Source organism: Dipodomys spectabilis, unplaced genomic scaffold (genome assembly GCF_019054845.1).
Source record: "Dipodomys spectabilis isolate Male_0828 unplaced genomic scaffold, ASM1905484v1 ptg000118l, whole genome shotgun sequence".
Taxonomy (NCBI): Eukaryota; Metazoa; Chordata; class Mammalia; order Rodentia; family Heteromyidae; genus Dipodomys; species Dipodomys spectabilis.
This window is the reverse complement of record NW_024870795.1, coordinates 5,055,481-5,070,893: the sequence shown is the minus strand read 5'-3', so window position 1 is coordinate 5,070,893 and position 15,413 is coordinate 5,055,481. Positions and strand designations below refer to the sequence as shown.

The 15,413-nt window shown below is 59.3% G+C and overlaps 1 protein-coding gene across 2 annotated transcripts; it reads right to left on the bottom strand.

Moving 5' to 3' along the window:
* Window positions 1-64: 64 nt before the first annotated feature.
* Selenon (selenoprotein N) lies at window positions 65-14,712 on the bottom strand. 2 transcript variants are annotated; one of them, XM_042688737.1, is made up of 13 exons: window positions 14,524-14,712; window positions 13,778-13,895; window positions 9,971-10,104; window positions 7,874-8,083; window positions 7,605-7,729; window positions 7,052-7,189; window positions 5,733-5,814; window positions 5,410-5,598; window positions 5,008-5,113; window positions 3,973-4,085; window positions 3,779-3,880; window positions 3,225-3,404; window positions 65-81 (listed from the first exon to the last, which is right to left on the bottom strand). In XM_042688737.1, exons 1-12 carry the CDS (start codon window positions 14,710-14,712, stop codon window positions 3,234-3,236), a joined length of 1,677 nt encoding a protein of 558 aa, XP_042544671.1. In that variant the 3' UTR covers window positions 65-81; window positions 3,225-3,233. The 2 variants fall into 2 exon arrangements, with proteins under 2 accessions (XP_042544671.1, XP_042544670.1); XM_042688736.1 differs by lacking the exon at window positions 65-81 and having other exon boundaries at window positions 1,676-3,404.
* Window positions 14,713-15,413: the final 701 nt, after the last annotated feature.

Sequence of the window (15,413 nt, the reverse complement as noted above, 5' to 3'; positions counted from 1 at the left end):
TATCTCTGGCATCTGGGACCTGAGGCAGGTTCCTCTGCCTTCCTACCTGGCTTTGCCTGGCTCTGGCTCTGCTGGCTCTGGCTGTGGTTCCTCGGTCTCAGAACTTGGACTCCCCATGTGCCAAGCACAGGCTGGCTGCGCGGGTGAACAGCCTGTGCAGTCACAATGGGCCCCACGCCCAGAACAGCCCCAGCCTGCTCCCCTGCTCTGCTGTGGCCCTCTTGAAACCAGGTATGGTGTCACTTGGTGTTAGGGGGTCCATTGAGAAACATGCTTTTGGTTGATTCCATTGTTATAGGAACATCATCTCTTGGATGCAGACCTAGATGATGTGGTAGAACCCATTGTTCCAGCTTTCCAGCATATTTCTGTACTGAATATAGCAACTGCAACACAATGGTATTGTCCATCTAAACATCAAAGCATAGACAAGGTCCAGTAAAAGTACTAAGTGATGGAACATTTTCGGCTTAGTTATAATCTTAGGAACCACCGTCATATGGACGGCCTATCCCTGCCCAAACCATCACTATCATTTCTCTTTGGTGAGCAGCATAAGGATTTGAACCCAGAGCTTGCTAGACAAGTGATCTTCCACTTGAGCCAAACTCCCGGCTTTTTCTTTCTTTGTTTTTGTTTCTACAATCTTCCTGAATAGCTGTGATTATAGGCACGCACCATCATACCTGGCCTTGACAAGGGCATTTCATTGCACTTTCATTTTGCACTGGACTGTTTTGTTTTGCAATGGATGCCACAAGTCAAGTAACTGCTCCTAGCCAGAGACTTGGAGGGCAGGTCATCCATCCCAGCGATGGTTGATTTCCAGGTCTACCCTTTCTAGGATGGCACAATGCCCCTCAGTCGTTACTTTCCTGTGCTGGGCAATGGCAGATTATGCAAATCCTTGTGCCTGCCCATGCTGTTTGCGCACCCTACTCAGATCCCTGCCGGGAGTAAACTCAGCCTAGGCATGTTCTTTACCTCTCCAGACCAATGATTGATTGGTCTGAGGAGGGAAAGGCTGGCTTGACCCTGCAGTGGTCATTTTTGCTCCAGAACCCTTCACTGTGGATCGGGCCAAAGCGAGGCGTTGAGACATCTTTGCTCAATAATTTCCCTTGCTGTTTTCTGCCGCAACCCTTCTCTTCCAGGTCTTTTCTAAAGTGTACTTTTCTTTTTTCTTCTTTTTTTTTGGGGGGGTCCAGTTGTGGGGCCTGAACTCTGGGCCTGGGCGCTGTCCCTCAGCTCTTCAGCTCAAGGCTAGCGCTCTACCACTTAAGCCACAGCGCCACTTCCAGGTTTTTTCTTTTTGCTTATGTGGTGCTGAGGAATGGAACCCAGGGCCTCAGGCATGCAAGGCAAGCGCTCTACCACTGAGCCACATTCCCAGCCCTAAAGGGTACTTTTTTCCCAAATCACCTAATATCTGTCTCGGGCTCTGCTTCCAAGCCACTGGGTTTAACTTTAGGATTGCTCTCAGTACAAGAGCACCAGATTCTCAAAACAGCAAGTTCTACCCCTGGGCTTATCACAGATTTATTTTAGGAAAGTCACTCAAGCCCTCTGCTGACAAGATAATCCCGAGGCATTCCAGCTCAGATCTGGCCCTGCCACTCTCCCTAGCCAATCCAACGGAAGTCAGAGAACAGAAGGACAGAACTGAACATGCTGCTTGAAGGAAAGATGCGAGTCCCTCTACGCTCCAGTTTTATTACCGGACATGTTGGAGGAAAGTGGCAGAGGGGTGGCAAGAGGGCAGCGAGGCGTCCTCAGCTGAGGGCAGGCAGGCATGGAATGGAGATCCAGAAAGCAAGCCTCTCTAAGTGGAATCTCGAGGCCGGGCTCCTTTCAAGCAGAGGTCCAGAGGCCAGGTGGCAGCTGAGGCTGAGGCTGGAGGCTCAGGGGACAAGATATGAAGGGGGCTGGGTGAGGCTTGGGCATTGTCCCCGCGGTGGGGAAGTGCCACCTCCCAGCACAGCACGTGGCAGCGCTCCCTGGCCCTGCTTGATCTGAAGATCACAGACACCTTGGAGAAAACAGGCAGGGAGAGAAGAGGGACGGTGCCAAAGAAAACACCCCAAACCAAGACAACTTCTCAGGCACAAGCCGGTTTGCAGCCCGCGCCTCTGAGACTGAGGCCGGCAGCTCCAGCAGCTCGGGGCCTCCTGCGGCTGGCAGGGCTCCTCCCTATGGGTGGGTGAGGCTGGATGGGCCTTAGGAAGTCTGCCCGCCGCCTTCCTCCTCTGCCAGGAAGGGAACTGGTTTCTGGAGAGCTGCTTTTAAAAAGCTGGGCGAGGAGGAGAAGAGGCGCGTCCCCCTGCGCACAGCTGCGAAGACATCAAGCTGGGCCTGCGCAGGATTTCAGACCCAGCCGTCATGAGGCTGCTGCGGGGGAGGCCGCGCCCCCTGCTTTCTCTCCAGCACATAGGTTGTAAAAAAATATCTATAGTTCACATAAAAACACTTCTCTGCATGTGTAGAAAAGACTGGCCCTGGTCAGTGGCTCAGGGTGTGGACAAGGTCCCAGGAGCGGCCACCAAGCTGGCCTGGGTGCCGGGAGGCTGCTGTGTCTATGGAGGTCTGCGGGCTGGGCACCAGCATCTGTCCTGCCAGGACCCTGTGTTAGGGTGGCTGGGCCCTGGCGGGGATTCGCCCGTTTCACAGCCCCACCCCAGTGTCCTGTCATCTGGCCTGGCCGGCTGAGTGGGTCTGGGAGCCCCCAGCTACCCCCCCCCTTCCGCTGGCTGCAGGCCTCCGCACAGGCTGTCTCCAGCTGAGAGTGACCCGCGCTGGGGACAGGGGACAGCAGGCACAGGAGGCCGCCGGGCGGGGTGTGGGGGCTCCACACAGACAGTGCTGTGGCAGCCTGGCGCCCTGCGCCGGCGCTTGCTCGTGGCCTCTGGGCCGGGTGAGGGGCAGCCAGGAGGGGCTCTCCCCCTCTCGCCCCCTCCTCCCACAAGGGCTTGGACTGTGACTGGACGGTGAGGGCCAGGGAGGTGACCCCGGGGCTTGTGTTGAGGGGAGCCCGGTGGTTAGGTAGGGCTGCTGGTGAGGGTGGAGGTGGTGGCTCATCGGTCCCCCCACGGGGCAGGGATGGCTCCAGATCCTATGGCAGCGTGGGAGGAGGGAGAGGGAGGGTGTGGAGTGTGGAGTGGGCTGAGGACCACTGGGCTCGGGGCCTGAGAGGCCGGGCCGGGGTGTCCGTCCCCCCTCTGCAGCGCACAGGGGCGCTAGGGCTGGAGGAGGGGCAGGCCCCGGCGCAGGCCCTCCTTGAGGAACTGCATGTAGGTGGCCGTGGACGGGTCCTCGAAGGTGGACGAGAAGCTGAAGACATTGTTCTCCATGTCCTCGGGCTTCATGGAGGTGATGTCCAGGAAGTGGTTGGCGTTGATGTGGTGGACCTGGGAGGAGCGGGGGAGGCGGGCGGGTGAGGGGGGGGGGCGCGGGGGCCCCGTCCCTTCCACCAGCCTCTCCCTGCGGTGATGGCAGGTGGGCTGTGATCACAGAACCCCACTAGTACCTTCCCTAAGCCGAGGCTTGCTGCTTCCAACACCTCCTTTTCCTCTTCCCTCCCATCTCCCCTGTTCCTGGGACCCCTGAACGCCATACACTGGCCCTCACGGCTGGCAGCCCGAAGTACAGCCAAGGAGGCCCTGCGCACCCTCCGCTCCCCTGCGCGCTCCCCTGCGGCGCACACCGGCTGAGCCTAGCTCAGTCCTAGCTCAGTGCGCCCCCGCCGCCGGCCCCCACTGCGCCCCGCGCCCACGGTGCCTACCACGGTGCCATTGGGCAGGCAGATCATCATCTCCACGGGGAAGCTGTACTTCTCCAGGTGCAGGCCAGCCAGCTGCCTGTGGGTCGGGCTCTCCTGGTTGTTCTGTGGGGACAGTGCAGCGGGTACACCCCTGCCGCCCCAGCCCGGCACTGCCCCGGGGCTCCAGAGGCTCCTTCCCCACCCGCCCTGCTCACCTGCAGGTCCTCCAGCTCCTTCACCAGGGACCAGGTGCTGATGAAGCTCTCGTTGAGGAGGGCGAGGATGGGCGGACTTTCCAGGACGGTCTCCCGGAGAGTCCGCCCGGAACCTGTAAGGGGAGCCCAGCCCGAAGGGTGAGAGGGCTGTGTGCCTTCCTGGGGGTTCCAATCAGTATTTTTGTTGTTGTTGTTTTTTGCCTACTGGGGTTTGAACTCAGGGCCTTGAGCTTGCGAGGCAGCTGCTCTACCACAACGCCAGTCCTTTTTGCTTTAGTTATTCTTCAGATAAGGTCTTGCTTTTGCCTGGGCTGAGGTCAGACTGTAATCCTCCCATCTCTGCTTTCCTGAGTAGCTGAGATTATAGGCATGAGCCACAGCACCTGATTTATCCTCACCTTCCTCTCTTCCCCTCTCCCTTCCTTTTTCTTTCTCTCTTTTCTCTCTGGTAGTGTTATGGTTTGAAGCCTACGAGTTAAGCCGAGCCTCCAGTCTCAGCTTTCCCTTTGAGATAGGGTCTGGCTAACCTTCGTGTTGAGGCTAGCCCTATATCCCGTCCTCCCATCTCTACCTATCAAGTAGCTGGGATTGTAGGAGTGTGACACAGACCTGTGAATGACTGAACTGGGCCAGGGGCACTGTTCTACTCAACTTTGTGCCTACCACTGGACACCCAAAGAGCTTTGCATCCAGCTGGGTTTTCTGAGTCAGGAGCATGGCAGAGCCTGCGGCCCTGCTTCCTCTCATTTGTGGAAACGGCCTTAGAGTCCAGCTCACTTTCACACTCATTTTCACAACCTCAGGAAAATATGCTGCTCCCTTTCACTGTGGAGAAAACAGGTTCAGGGAGGGGAACGCCAAGCAGCAAAGTAGCAAAGTGCTTGACCCACATGGCGGGGCTTTTCTTCTGGCACTTTCCTCTGGGCTCAGCATAGAAGCCCCCCAGCCTCACTCGTGTCCCCAGCCCGTGTGGCCCGAATCCCTCATGCTGCAATGAGTCCTGGTAGTCTCCGCTCAGTACCTGTTTCCCCTCACCTCAGCACGACTGGTCGTCCAGGGCCCCCCACAGCAGGATCGAGTGAACCAGCGTGTTCTTGGCCCTGGCTCGGTCGAAGGCCTCAGTGAATGGCAGGTAGGTGACCTACAGCCAAGTCAGGATGGAGTAAAGTTACTGTGTGCGGCCAAGGCTCTGTCCAGGGGCTATGTGTAGTGCATATTTATACACGTGAATCTGTGTATAGGTGCGAGTGCGTGTGTGTGTGAGTGTGCATGTGTGTGTGTTTGTGTGTGAGAGTGTGTGTGTGTGTGAGTATGGCAGAGCCTCCTCCAGGCTTGGGTGCAGAGAGGAGTTAGCCATGGGGCAGGCTGGCCCTGTGTGGGCCCAGCACCCAGCCTCAGCCCCTCAGAGCCTGACCCTTCGCCCCTGCCCAGGCTTGCCTTCTTGAAGGGGTACATGGCCACCTCCAGGCGCCGGGCAGCCTCCTCCCAGCTCAGTTCCTGCTGCCACTTGATCTCCTCAAACACAAACTGCAGTGGCTCCCCGGAGGGTGGGCGGCTGTCGATCCTGTTCCCATCTTCATCCAGGATCACAGAGGGCACCGAGGGGCCTGTGGCCTCCAGCTCCATCTGGGCGGGAATCAGCAGTGAGGGGTGTCTTGGAGATGGCCTGGGGGCCTTGAAGTAGACCCACTCTAGGGAGGCAGGGAGCCTGAAGAGTCTGAGGCCCCAAAGGGACTGGCAGCCGAACTGCCAGTGCTCACCTGGGGAATGTAGCCGATGTCCACCTCCATGCTGCTGCTCTCACTGGCCCCATACAGCCACTCCATGTCCACATTCAGGGATCTGGGGACAGTCGGGGCAGGGCAATGTCAACAGCAAAGCCCACTGGCCATGTGTCAGATTCCATCTAACTTTGCCCCAGCAACCATCCCACTTTGCAGAGGAAGACTGCCAAGACTTCAGATGGCACTAGAGCAAAGCCACTGGGCCAGTCTTGGGGTTCCCAAGGGCTCTCAAGGTTTGGCTTGTGTCCTTCCCATGACCCTTCCCTTTCAAGGCCGAGAGATGGTCAATGCATTAGATAGTTCCTGGTGTGAGGCAGAACAGGGCGGTGGGAGGAAAGCAGTCTGGCCTGGTCAATATAATCTGAAGATCTGCCACAGGGGGGCGCCCCAGGACCAACTGCTCAGATGTAGGGCAGGTGTCTATGGGGTGTGACACCTCTGGTTCTGCTGGTTATCCAGGGCATCAACCCTGCGTTGGAGCAGGTATGCCGCTGTGGGGGTCAGCCTCCTTCCTGGGGTGGGCTCAGCCCATGGGAGCAGGTGCTCCTTGCTGGGGAGGTGGGGCAAAGCTATGCATCCTCCTCAGCCTTCCTGTAGCTATGTCTCTGCCCTAGGACTCCAAGGAGGAGAAAAGCCACTCCCACTGCTAGAGACGTGTTATCTTCCAGGCCGCCCTAGCTCTCTACTCCTGCCCAGGATGAGGAAACTGGCCACACTACCCATTACTGCCAGGGCCAGGACTCGCTAGGGCATCTGAGCTCCCAGCCCAAGTCTCATCCATACACACACCACTCAGGCCTCCGGAGTGTCCACTGCTGTCAAGAAGGGATCTTTTGAAGCCAGACCCTCCCGGGTCCCCATGCTGCCCCAACAGGTGGCTCACCCTGAACAAGTGTGCAAGCAAGTGGCTGGCACAGTGCCAGAAACCCCTCCCACGCGCAGTGGCGCAGGAAGTCTGCCCTCAGGCCCTGGCATGCACCGCTCCCTCGCCTCCCTGGGTTTCTGCTTGGTGTCATTTCCTCTAGGAGGCTTTCCTGGACACTAGCAGGGCCTTCCGTCAGTGGCAGGAGCCACTGTGGTTTGGGTCTGCCTGTTATGGGAAGGCCGGAGGCTAGCCTGAGGGAGGGCCTCGTGGCTTCCATGTTGCGTCCCAAGCGGGAGGACAAGCCTAGTGAGGGACTGGGAGATGGTGGCCAGGTGACAGTGTCACCCTCAGCCTGCCTCACAGCGGAAGCTGGCCCTGGTCGGCAGGGGCTGCTTCTGAGCCCTCGGAGTTTGGATGGGACCCGCTGCACCTGTGATTTGGCACGAAGAGCCGGAAGTCGCGGACATGGGTGGCGTCTTTGGAGAGGATGATATGGCCGGTGAACTGGCCCGGCGAGAACCAGAAGGGGAAGTCGGGAGGCTCACTGAGCTGGAACTCGGCGTGGATCCTGCGGAACAGAGTCAGCTAAGCTGGAGCTCCCCTCCTCTCCCCCAAAGCCTGGAGCTTTGGCCAGACTGACTTCTGGGGGGGGGAGCGGGGGAAGGAAGAGTAGGGTAAGAGAAAAGGTGGGGGCAGGGAGAGCGCATGAGCCCCTCTGGATGCCACCACCCTTCAAGGACGGTCTGTGTGCTGTCGTTTTGGGAAGCCTCACCCTGAGCTCCCCACTTCTGCTGTGTGTGACCAGTGTCCTCTGTGGACTGGGTGCCAGCCCCGGGCCAAGCGAGCTCCAGAGTTCCCACTGAATCCTCACCTGTTCTGGGAGGAGGTCATCTCCACCCAGATCCACCGGTGGGGAAACTGAGGTTCAGAGCCTGAGTTCACAGGGTGGGAGGGGCGGGGCTAGGCCTGGGGTGGGCACTCACCGGAACACCACGGTGTAGTAGGAGTCGCTGGTGGCTGTCAGGCAGGCCACAGCGCCCTGCGGGGCAAAGCGGGTCTTCACGAAGGGCCTGGGGTGGAACATGCTCAGGAGCCGGTGGATGATGACCTGGATCAGGGACAGCAGTGGAGACTCAGTCAGGTTTTCCCGGCAGTGGGGGAGGTCAGGTGAGCCGGTGCGGCAGGCCTGGCACGGGGGTGCAGGTGGGCAGGGGCCTGGCACTGGGACAGGGCTCTGGGTCTGGGGCCTTACCTCCTTGCCCTTGGGGGGCGGAGGGTAGAAGCGGTTGTTGGACAAGTAGCCGGTGAAGACGCTCAGCTCGCTGGGGATGATCCACCAGGGCTCGCCCAGCTCCTGGCCTCGCGGGGGAAGGAAGGGCCGGAAGTGGCGGGCGGCAAACACTGCACTTGGCAAGGCTGCTGTGGTCCAGTTGCGGAGGCCGGACAGGGCAAAGCGGGAGACCTGGGGCAGGGAAGACCGAGGCTCTGGGCACTGGGGCCTCCGCTGCGGGGTCTTGTCCTTTGTGGGGTCTCCTCACAGCCCTAGCTGGATCCTAGGCAGAGGGAGCCCCGAGAGGCGCCTGCCCCAGTGGCCATCACAAGTTTGGACAGAGGTTCAACTCGCCCTTCCAGACACCGGGGAAGCGAGGCCCAGCAGCCTGCCAGCAAGGCCCGGCCAGGCTCAGGGCAGGGAGGGAGCTGGAGGGGCCACCCGGGACTGGAACGGGTGTGGAGCCTGGGGCTCAGACAGGGCCTCTGCCAGGTCCCAGGCAGCCTCATCCTCCATCAGCCTCGCTTTCCACGCCCTGCGCCCCCAACCCTCCTAACCAGATCAGCGTGGGTCTGGGGCTAGGCTGACAAGGAGGAGCAGCCATCCCTGGGGTGAGATGTGTACAGTCACAGTGGGGGGCTGACAGGAAGGGGAAGGAAGGCCGCTTCAGAGGGTCCTGCCCGTGTCACCTTCTTGCCATACATCTGGACAAAGGCCTTCCCTAGCCTTCCACTGCCTGAGCTCGCGGCAGGAGCGAGCAGGGTCAGAAGCTGCAGGATCGTGCATGCATCTGGGGTGAAGAGCCCCAGCACCCAGCTGTCCTTACAGGGCGCAGACGGGGGCTGCCAGGACGGCTGGCCCTGTCCCCTCAGGTTGCTCAGACCCCACGAGGCACAGCCCCCTCTCCCTCCACCCTGTTAGAGGGGAAAACAGGACAGGAGTGTGGGGGCTCTGGCTTCTGCCTCAGCGGTTCACCAAGCCGCAGGCTCTCAATGCGGGGCTGGCTGTGCGCGGGGTGGGGGGGGCAGCTGAGCTGTCCACCCCTCTGCTCACAGGCTGCCCAACCCGCAGGAGCTCCAGGGCAGGCAGGGCTGTGACAGGCGCCTGGCCGCCCTCCAGCTCCCCTCCTGCTCTCCCACCACCCTGCAAACCACATGTTTCTAGGGGAGTCAGACTGAGTTTCCATCCACTCACGGGATTCCTCCCTCCAGGGCCCCCCCCCCCCCCCGCCTAGGAACCTCACGGGGTCTCCCTGTGCCCGCCAGACATGCTTCCCTTCCACAGTCCCCATCTGGGCCAGCGGCCCACATGCCCGGGTCACCAGCCAGCAGCTGAGCCACCCACTCTCCCTGGCCTGCTCCCCGGCAGCAGCTGCACCCTGCCCCTTCTCTCCCAGCATCCTCTGGGCTGCCTTCTCCCACCCTAGAGACTGGCCTGTTGTCCCCATCTCCCCCGTGCTGCCCCGGCTCCCCGCTGCCAGTGGAGACACGCTAATGACAGAGGCCATTTCACAGCCCACCATGGTGTCTTGCTGCTGCCAAGGCAAAGCCGGGTGGTGGTCAGGATGGCCTAGAGCAAGCAGGAGAGAGTGCAGACCATGGGCAGGGTGGGACCGGTTCAGACTGTCCACAGCTGCCCCCCCCCCCCCGTGGGGGAGGCGCTCTTCCCTCCTTGGGGACTCTACCCTGCGCCTCAGGTCAGCTTACTGCGGCTCACCAGAGCATCTGTCAGGCAGCTGGCAGGTGCTAGAGGCTTGGAGACATGGCGGGCAGGAGAGGTAACCACTGCAAGTGGGCACGGCAGTGCCAACCCGCCCCACACTTGCTCTTTCCTCCAACCCCGTGAGTAGGATCTGCTGGGTGTCCCTTCTCGCAGGAAGCACTCCCCCCCTCCCCGCCCCCCCCACTCCCCATCTTGGGGAGGGGCTTGTGCGTCTCTCCTGCTCTCCCATTAGCCTGGGAATCCGCCCAGCAGGTCCGAATCACACTCTTGGCACAGCCAGCACCCCAAGGAAGGAAAGAGGAAGGGGGCCACACATACGGGTTCCTAGGGGTGAGTCCGGAGCAAGGTATGACTCACCCCTAGGAAGCCGTCTTTGCTCTTGGTCATCGTCTCGGGGAGCAGAGGCTGGAAGCGGGCCTCTATGATGAGCGTCTCCTCGCCAGGGTCAGCGGGCAGCTCCTCATCTTCGTAGCTGGCTGCAGGAGTTGACCCTACAGGACACAGAGGGCTGGAGACGTCCTGCTGCGGGCTTAGGCCTGGCTTCTCCCAGGGCAGCCACGACGACGGAGCGGGGCCTCCCCGTCACCACACGCTGGGCCCACAGCGCATGGCACTGCACATTCACCCGGCCCAGTGGCAAATCTCATGGCCAACTCCATTTTACAAGTGAGGGATGGAGCCTCCAAGAGGTGAAGTCACGTCTCCAAGGTCACGCAGCCAGGCAGGGGTGGGGAAGGAGCTGTTTTGCTCTACGCTCAGATCTGTCACAATCCTCCTCTGGGTCTTGGGTCTGTAAGGAACTCAGTCAAGGGCATCAGAGTAAAGACCAAAAGCAAAAGGAGGGGCTGGGAAGGTGGCTCAGTGGTAGAGTGCTTGCCTTGCAAGCATGAAGCCCTGGGTTCGATTCCTCAGCACCACATAAACAGAAAAAGCTGGAAGTGGCACTGTGGCTCCAGTGGTAGAGCACTAGCCTTGAGCTGAAGAGCTAAGGGACAGCGCCCAGACCCAGAGTTCAGGCCCCATGACCGGCAAAAAAAAAAAAAAAAGCAAAAGGAGAGCCAGGCTCTCTTTGGTGTCATGGACGCACTGCCCCCTGCTCTTCTGGGTAGCTTGGCTCTCCTTGAATAGGAGTGTGGGACTGGCAGTGGCTGAACTTGGCTTCTCAGATCCTCTGCTCAGATACGGGCCACGCCTGCCATCATCCAGCATGGAAGGAGAAAGAAGTCAACTTCCAAAGTGATGGCTACAGGGCTGGGAAGGTGGCTGAGTGGTAGTGTCTGCCTAGCATGCATGAAGCCCCAGGTTCAATTCCTCAGCACCACATACACAGAAAAAGACAGAAGGGATGCTATGGCTCAAAAGGGAGAGTGCTAGCCTTGAGCAAAAGAAGCTCAGGGACAGGGCCCAGGCCTTGAGGTCAAACCCCAGGATTGGCAAAAACAACAACAACACAAAACCCAAAGTGATGATTGGCTACGGACACCTGTGGCAGGACGCAGCAAGGGGGAGGCCTGGCCCACCTGCTGACCCAGGGCTGTGAAGTGTGCAGAGGGTTCCTAGCCTTTGGTGGCCCTGACAGCTGGCAGCCGGGAATGTGTACATCAGAGCTGGCTCTCAGGCAGTCACAGAAACACACAGATCACCACTTCAGAACACAGCTGCCCAGATCCCACCTCAGACCTACTGAGTGGGGGCCATCAGGTTGTGAGTCGGGAACTCTGTGTGTGTGTATGTGTATGTGTGTGTGTGGTACTAGGGTTTGAACTCAGGGCTTGGCACTTGCTAGGCAGGAGCTTTACCACCTGAGCCATGCCTCCAGCTCTTTTTGTTTTATTTTTCAGGTAGTGTATTACACTTTTTGCCTGGGTCAGTCTGGTCCTTGATTCTGCCTCCCTAATAGTTAAGATGACAGGCACTCAGTTGCAACTTTTTGCTAAGGTAGGCAAAAAGGTTGCTGGGGTAGGATCTGTGATCTGGATCTCTGTCTTCCAAGTAGCTGAGATATAGCCTGAAACACTGTCTATCCTAGCCCTTTGGTTTTAAAATAAGAAGTATTCCAGCTGGATGCAGGTGGCTCTCACCTTTAATCCTAGCTATTCAGGTGGCTGAGATCTGAGGATTGCAGTTCAAAGCCAGCCTGGGCAGGAAAGTCTATGAGATTCTTCTCTTCAATTAACCACCAGAAAACCATAAGTGGTGCTGTGGCTCAAAGTGGTAGAGCTCAAGCCTTGAGCAGTGCCCAGGCTCAGAGTTCAAGGCCCACAACTGAAAAAAAAAAAAAAGTATTATTTCCCTTACTGTAAATAACACTTGTAAGAATTTTAAGATATATTGGGCTGGGAAGGTGGCTCAGTGGTAGAGCACTTGCCTTGCATGCATGAGGCCCTGGGTTCGATTTGTACCACATAAACAAAAAAGAAAAAAGCCGGAAGTGGCACTGTGGCTCAAGTGGTAGAGCGCTAGCCTTGAGCTGAAGAGCTGAGGGACAGCACCCAGGTCCAGAGTTCAGGCCCCACGACCAGACCCCCCCCAAAAAAAACCCAAAAAAGAATTTTAAGATATAAAGCAGACATACGCATAGCTCTATCAACTACACACAGCCATTTGTTTCTCTTGCTTGCTTTGAATTTGTTGTCCTCTAATTTCCCAAAACATGGTCCCTTTTATACTCACAGACTAGAAGCAATAAAGTATTCTTTCTCCCTGTGAATTAAAAGTGCCCTCAACTCCAGCAGGCTTTGCTGACTTATCATTATGAGGGAATGCTAGCTCTCTGGCCATCAGGGACTTAGAGAAGCAAATGCAGTGTAAGAATCAAAAGCAATGTCAGCGTGACTGACAGAACTACCTACTGCTGATACACGTTACTACAGCTAATTTGCATCTTCATCTGACCTTCCCCCTCTGGCAGCAACTTCAGGTCACCAGGTAGCTAGTGGCCAACTTCCCTGCACATCCCTGAAACATAACAAGCCCACTATGATGTTGTGCTACTTCTGTCCGGAGAGAAATTGGAACCTTTCTCCTATATCTTCCATCGATTGACTGACTGACTTCAACCAGGTGATCGGTATGCCAAGGTCCTAAGTTCAAAAATATCCTAAGAGGTTGGAGGGTTGGCAATGCAGACTTCGGGTAGGGGGGTGGGTGTGGCTAGGGAGAGAGAAGCATATTATACTTTTTTTTGGGGGGGGTCCAGTCGTGGGGCCTGAACTCTGGGCTTGGGCACTGTCCCTCAGCTCTTCAGCTCAAGGCGAGCACTCTACCATTTGAGCCACAGCACCACTTCCGGCTTTTTTCATTTTGCTTATGTGGTGCTGAGGAATCGAACCCAGGGTCTAAAGCATGCAAGGCAAGCACTCTACCACTGAGCCACCTTCCCAGCCCATATTATACTTTTAGAACCTTTCTTTAACCTCTCATCTTAAAAAGAAAAAATAGATTAGGAAAAGGCAAAAATAGCAAGTAGGGATAGGGATCTGACAGCACCTGAGCAGACAGCTGTAGGTCACCACACGCAGCTGTGGCTCCTCTCTCCCTGACACCCCTGACAAAGTTACCTGTGGTGGCTTTACATCCACCTCCTCTAATCCTCATACCTATTCTAACCTGGGCTCTCCAGTTTGGGCATACATAACGAACGTTTTTTTGTCACAGTGCCTGTGAGTTTAATATGCCAAACTCTGGGAACAGGGTCCATCTCCCTGAGCTGTCATGAGGTTTAAGGAGAGAGCTCCAGGAAGTACCTAATGACAGTGGCTGGCAGACGGGGCATTATTCAGAAAAGTGTGAGAGTCAGGCACCAGTGCTTCACGCCTGTAATCCTAGCTACTCAGGAGGCTGAGATCTGAGGATCACAGTTTGAAGCCAGCCCCGGCAGGAATGTCTGTGAAACTCATATCTCCAATAAACTCAGAAAAGGCCAGACGTGGAGTTGTGGGTCAAGTGGTAGAGCACTAGCCTTGAGCCAAAGAAGCTCAGGGACAGCACCCAGGCCAAGAGTTCAAGTCCCAGGACCAAGGGGGGGGGGGAAACGGGAAGTGTGAGAAAACACACTGGGAGCTGTAGCATCTCACCCGTCCTGTCCCAGCAGGGGCCCCAAGGCCCTGCTAGTGCAGCTGTGGAACACCACCCCACTCCCCTGGTCCCCAGCCTCTCTGCTACCTGTCAGCTTCTCTGCGATGGGTTTGAACTCCTCGGGGCTGATGTACATATCCTGGTCGGCGTCCAGTGAGGAAAAGAGAAAGAGGCCATCGGTCCCCAGGGCCCTCAGCGCAGATTCCTGATGGGACAAAGTGGCTGGGCTGAGCACCAGAGAGCTGCCACACTCTCCAGGTCCCCAGCAGCTCCCGCCACCGTCTTCCCGAGTCTCCCCCACACCTCCCAGCCCTTCTGATCAAACGTCAGCTCTGAAGGGTCCCCGAGTCTCCCCCACACCTCCCAGCCCGTCTGATCAAACGTCAGCTCTGAAGGGTCCCCGAGTCTCCCCCACACCTCCCAGCCCGTCTGATCAAACGTCAGCTCTGAAGGGTCCCCGAGTCTCCCCCACACCTCCCAGCCCGTCTGATCAAACGTCAGCTCTGAAGGGCCCCTCTGCCCCCCCTCCCCGGCGCTCTCAGCCCCCCCGGCTTCACTCTGCCTTCACCGTCCCATCCCCACCCCTCCATCGGGCCGTCGCGCGCACAGGCCGCCCCCCAGCTCCCGGGCAGGGTCTGCGGCCCGGCTGCACCCTCCGCCTTTGTCTGCGGTCACCGTCCCCGGCACCGTCCCCGCGGTGCCCCGCAGGTCTGTCCAGGCCAGTCTTCCGCCGCCGCCCAGCGTCCCTCCAAGTTTCCTGCTCTGCCTTTCCTTCCCGCCTCCTCCTCCGGCCCCACCCCCGCCCGCGGCGCCCCATCCCCGCCCGGCCCGACCTGCCGCGCGGCCGCCTGGGCCTCGGCGAGCCGGGCAAAGACCCGGGCGGCGGCGGCGGCGGCGGCGGCGGCCAGCAGGGCCCCGAGCAGCGCCAGGGCGCGCGCGCAGCGGCGTGCGGGCGGAGGCGGGGGCGGCGCGGCGGGGCCCGGGCTGCGGGGCCCGCGTTCGCCCGGCCGGGCCCGACCCATGGTGGCGGCTCCGCCGGAGGCCGGGCACCAACTAACGGGCCCGGACGGGCCAGGGGCGGAGCCATGGGGTGAGATGGGCGGGACTGCGGCCGGAGATGGGCGCGGCCACGGGGCGGCCTGGGCGGGGCCGTGGCAGGAGATGGGCGGGGGGTCTGCGCTGGTGAGGGGCGGGGCCCCGGCGGGGCTGCGGCCGCGGCAGACGCGGGTCTCACCAGGCGCTAGAGGCTAACCAGGTTGTGAAGACCCACGTGGTGGGGGCGGGGCCGGGGTAGAGGAGGCGGAACTTTAGGGGGCGGGGCCTAGGTAGAGGAGGCGGGGACTTACAGGGGCGGGGCCGGGCGGAGGGGGCGGGGACTTGCAGGGGCGGGGCCGGGGTGGAGGAGGCGGGAACTTTAAGGGGCGGGGCCGGGGTGGAGGAGGCGGGTCCGGGGTAGAGTAGCCTCGGGGCCACCAGGGCCTCGGTCAGCGGGGAGGAAGACCCCGACAGGGCCGCAGCTGGCATCCTCACCCACCTCTGCCCTGCGGTGTCTCAGGCATCATCTAGCACAAGGAAGTCGGCCTCTCTTCCCTCCTGAGGATTCATTCGAATTTCCTACTTCATGCCACGTGCAGCTGGCATGGACGCCCAGGCTTCCTCCTGCGCTCCAGGCAGTCACCAGAGGCCCTTTTTGGGGTCGTGAGAGGAGGAAGTTCTGCGGGGC